General features: G+C 54.5%; 1 protein-coding gene across 1 annotated transcript; it reads right to left on the reverse strand.

The window, feature by feature from the left end:
• Positions 1 to 4: 4 nt before the first annotated feature.
• Positions 5 to 3,880, reverse strand: LOC100959210 (myosin-6-like; the record flags this gene model as incomplete). The annotated part of the gene is made up of 8 exons (XM_003803840.1): positions 5 to 88; positions 1,263 to 1,387; positions 1,490 to 1,655; positions 1,831 to 2,014; positions 2,540 to 2,736; positions 2,984 to 3,102; positions 3,189 to 3,315; positions 3,626 to 3,880. Coding segments are annotated over 8 exons (1,257 nt in total), but the record flags the coding sequence as incomplete, so codon positions are not given.
• Between the last annotated feature and the right edge of the window lie 3 nt (positions 3,881 to 3,883).

Consider the following 3,883-nt stretch of genomic DNA (forward strand, 5'->3'; position numbering starts at 1 on the left):
CTGCCAGCTTGCGCTCGATCTCTGCCTTGATCTGGTTGAACTCCAGCTGGGCCCGGAGGATCTTGCCCTCCTCGTGCTCCAGGGAGGCCTAGAGGATGGGAAGAAGGGGTCAGGGCAGACAGTCATGGAACAGGGCAGGGTGTCAGAGGGAGGCTGAGAGGATGCAGGTCAGCCAGGACTAAAGCCCTGAAAAGCAGAGCTGGGAGGAGATGGGGAGTTGGGACCTGCACCCATACCCGTCAAGGTGCTGCAGGGGAGGCAGAGTTAGACTCCCTGGGCTTCCTCTGTCAAGGAAAGGGTTTGGACCCTTCAGCACTAACATTGTATAAGGTCTTGACCCATCTAAAATATTATAGAAAAAGGAAAGATCTTTAGAACCACAAATTCAAAATTTTATATTTGTTCCCTACGTCTCTCACCTTTTTGTTAGAGAAGTTAGAAGCCCCCAAATTCAGGGCTGTTCTCAGGTGCTTAAAAATAAACAGTAACGATAACTAGCATGTATTAAGTGCTTAATGATGTGTTACCTCATTCGATCTTCATAATAATCATGCACAAAATCTTATGAGGTATATAAAATTAATTTCATTTTACAGATGAGAAAAATGAGGCAGAAAGAGGTAGAGGATCTCGCTAATGACACATTGAAGGTCCTCAAGTTGAGTTTCAAACTCAGGTCTGTTTGACCTGGAAGCCGACACTCCTACCCACTGTCTGAGAAGTTATTAATATAAGGGCTGGATTCTGACTTTAAAAACCTGGTGTGAGGGCTTGGCACCTAGTGCCAGCCACATACACCGGAGCTGGCGGGTTCAAACCCAGCCCAGTCCTGCCAAACAGCAATGACAACTATAACCAAAAAACAGCGGGGTGTTGTGGTGGGCGCCTATAGTCCCAGCTGTAGTCCCAGCTACTTGGGAGGCTGAGGCAAGAGAATCACTTAAGCCCATGAGTTGGAGGTTGCTGTGAGCTGTGACGCCACAGCACTCTACCGAGGGCGACATAGTGAGACTCAGTCTCAAAAAAAAAAAAAAAACACACAAAAACCTGGTGGTATGGGAAGAACCTTCTAGCCTATAGCCAGGCTGTGACATTTTCCTTTTCTCAGACCTTGGCTTTAGATGTAGTCATGGGTAATGGGTTGATGATCTTGGATGACAAAGAATACAGAACTAATAGATTTCATCTTGGGGTTGGGACCATGCCCAGTTGAGGGTGTCAGTGGTAGACTTGGGAGGATGCTGGGGGCGCCAGGTCCTCACCTCAGCCTCTTCCAGGGCAGACTGCAGCTCCAGCTTCTCTGCCTCCAGCTGTTTGCGGACCTTCTCCAGCTCATGCACATTCTTTCCTCCTTCTCCCAGCTGCTCAGTCAGGTCTGAGATTTCCTCTGGATATCAGAGGGCCAGATGCTCAAAGCCTGTATCTTCCCTGCCCCAACATGGGCCTCCCTGCCACCAGCCCTCCCTGGCCTCTCAGGCCCCCTGCACACCCTGAAGGTTCTTGTTCTCCCGCTTGAAGGTCTCCAGGTGCTCCAGGGACTCCTCATAGGCATTCTTGAGCTTGAAGAGCTCGGTACTGAGGGAGCGCGCCTCCTTCTGTGAGGACTCCAGCTCTGACTGTGACTCTTCATATTTCTGCTTCCACTCGGCCAGGATCTGCCGGAGGACCAGGCTCACTGTGTAGCAGCCCCAGCCCCAGCCCCTCCTCTAGGGGCTGTCCCAGGCGCCTCTCATGCCCCTGGGGCACAGCCCTCCTCCTCCAACCCAAGAGGACAGCTCTGGCCTCCCCACAAGCCCTGCACACTGGCTACAGCCCCCACCCATGGTCCACCTTGTCGAAGTTCCTCTGTTTCTTGTCCAGGGCTGCAGCGGCGGCGTTGGAGCGCTCCACGTCCACCATGAGGTCCTCGATCTCATTCTGCAGCCGGTGCTTGGTTTTCTCCAGCGATGAGCACTTGGCATTGACAGCCTCTACAGCCTCCTCGGCATCCTGGAGCCTCTGTGCCAGCTTCTTCCTGCCCAGGGTGGGTGGGAAGTGTGTGTGACTCTACTTGGCAGCAGTGGGGGCTTGGGTTGACCCCCTTCTCCCTCAGCTGCCAACTGGGAAGACCCATCTCCTCCCCATAACCCCTTGGTACACTAGAAGCCCAGCCCTGAAGGGGCTAAGGCTGCTAGTCCTAGAACAGAGTCCACCAGCATCAGCTGCCCAGGCATCCTCACTGCATGCAGTGGCATCAGGATGGCAGAGCCCCCTGCTCTCCCACGCAAGGCTGATCGATGGTAGCTCCTCTGACCAACAAGCTTTTTGCTCGTCTTATACGTGAGCATCAGGTATAACCCGGGCCAAAAGCTCGCCTGTCACAGGAAGTGGGTTGGGGCCAGCCAGGGTTCACAGAGTGCAGGATCCAGGCTCACTTTCAGTATATCTGTTGCCTACCATGTCTCTCCCACTGCTTCCCATGACAGCTTTGCTTGTCCCCACCCCAGGTCCTCTTGTTCCTTCTTTTCTTAGAATTGGTATGGGCCCATGTGGAGCTCACTTGGCCTCCTCAAGCTCCTCGGTCCTCTGGATAGCATCCGTCTCATACTTGGTCCTCCACTGGGCCACCTCTGAGTTGGCCTTGGATAGGACACGCTGTAGCTCAGCCTTGGCTTCCGTTTCCTCCTCGTACTGCTCTCGTAGCAGGTCGCAGTCATGCCGGGCTGACTGCAGTGCATGGGCCAGGGCGTTCTTTGCCTGGGGGGAAGTGGACACCAAGAGGTAGGAGGGAATCCCTGCCCTCTCCATTATCTAGATCCCCCTTACAAGTAAGGAAAGAGGCATTAAATAACTTTTCAGTGCCACTTAGCTGCAGAGTAGAAGAACCTAATTTAGAGGGTCTTTCCCTTTGAGGCCTCTTTCCAGCTCCAGGCCCCATGTCTGTCCAGTTCACTGATCCAGGGATGCCATGGAGCCCAAACCACTGCCCCCAGCTGGGCCTCACCTTAAGCTCCTCCTCCAGCTGCCTCTTGAGGTCTTCCAGCTGCTGAGTGTAGGAGAGCTTCCCTCGGGTCAGCTGGGAGATCAGTGCCTCCTTTTCCTCCAGTTGCCGAGATAGCTCTCCTGGGGATAGAATGAGGGGCTCACAGACTCTGGAAGGAGCAATTGATGCCCTACTAGGCAGGCAAGGGCTGGGTAGGGGCACCCACCATTTTCAGTCTGCAGCTTGGCCTGCTGGGTGGTGAAGTCATGGAGGGAGCGTTGGGCCTCTTCCAGCTTCAGGCGGTACTCATTGGCCTGGTCTTCCAGTGTCCGAGATACCTTCTCCAGGTTTGCCTTCAGGCAGCAAGGAACATGGAAGGGTGAGTATGGGAGGAAGGAAGAGATACTGAGGTGGGGAGGCCACAGAGGGCAGGTGGGTGACCGGGCAGGAGGGTGCAGTCCCAGGCGGGATGTGAATTAAAGAAGGCAGGAAGGCGATAGATGTGAGTGAGGGCCAGGGAGAGGGCAAGGTAGAGAGAAAGAGTGACCAAGCAGTGATGAAGGGAGTGAGAATGACAAGGGAGAAGGCAGGTAGGGAGAGAAAGTGCCTGGAAGGTATAGCTGGGTGGAGGAAGAGGACAAGGGGAGGCTGAGCAGAGCCCACCTTGGCCTTGATGATCTGCTCCATGTTGGAGGTGACATCATCCAGCTCCAACTTGAACTCACTCTTCTCCTTTTCCAGCTTCTGCTTCACCCGCTGCAGGTTGTCGATCTGCTCGCCCAGCTCCGCCACGCTGTCAGCGTGCTTCTTGCGCAGGGCAGAGGCCGTGGCCTCATGCTGCAGCGTGGCCTCCTCTAGGTCCCTCCGCATCTTTTGGAACTCGGCCTCACGCTTCTTGTTCATCTCGATCTGCACGGATGT

Source organism: Otolemur garnettii, unplaced genomic scaffold, assembly GCF_000181295.1.
Source record: "Otolemur garnettii isolate 467f Iridium unplaced genomic scaffold, OtoGar3 scaffold01729, whole genome shotgun sequence".
NCBI lineage: Eukaryota > Metazoa > Chordata > Mammalia > Primates > Galagidae > Otolemur > Otolemur garnettii.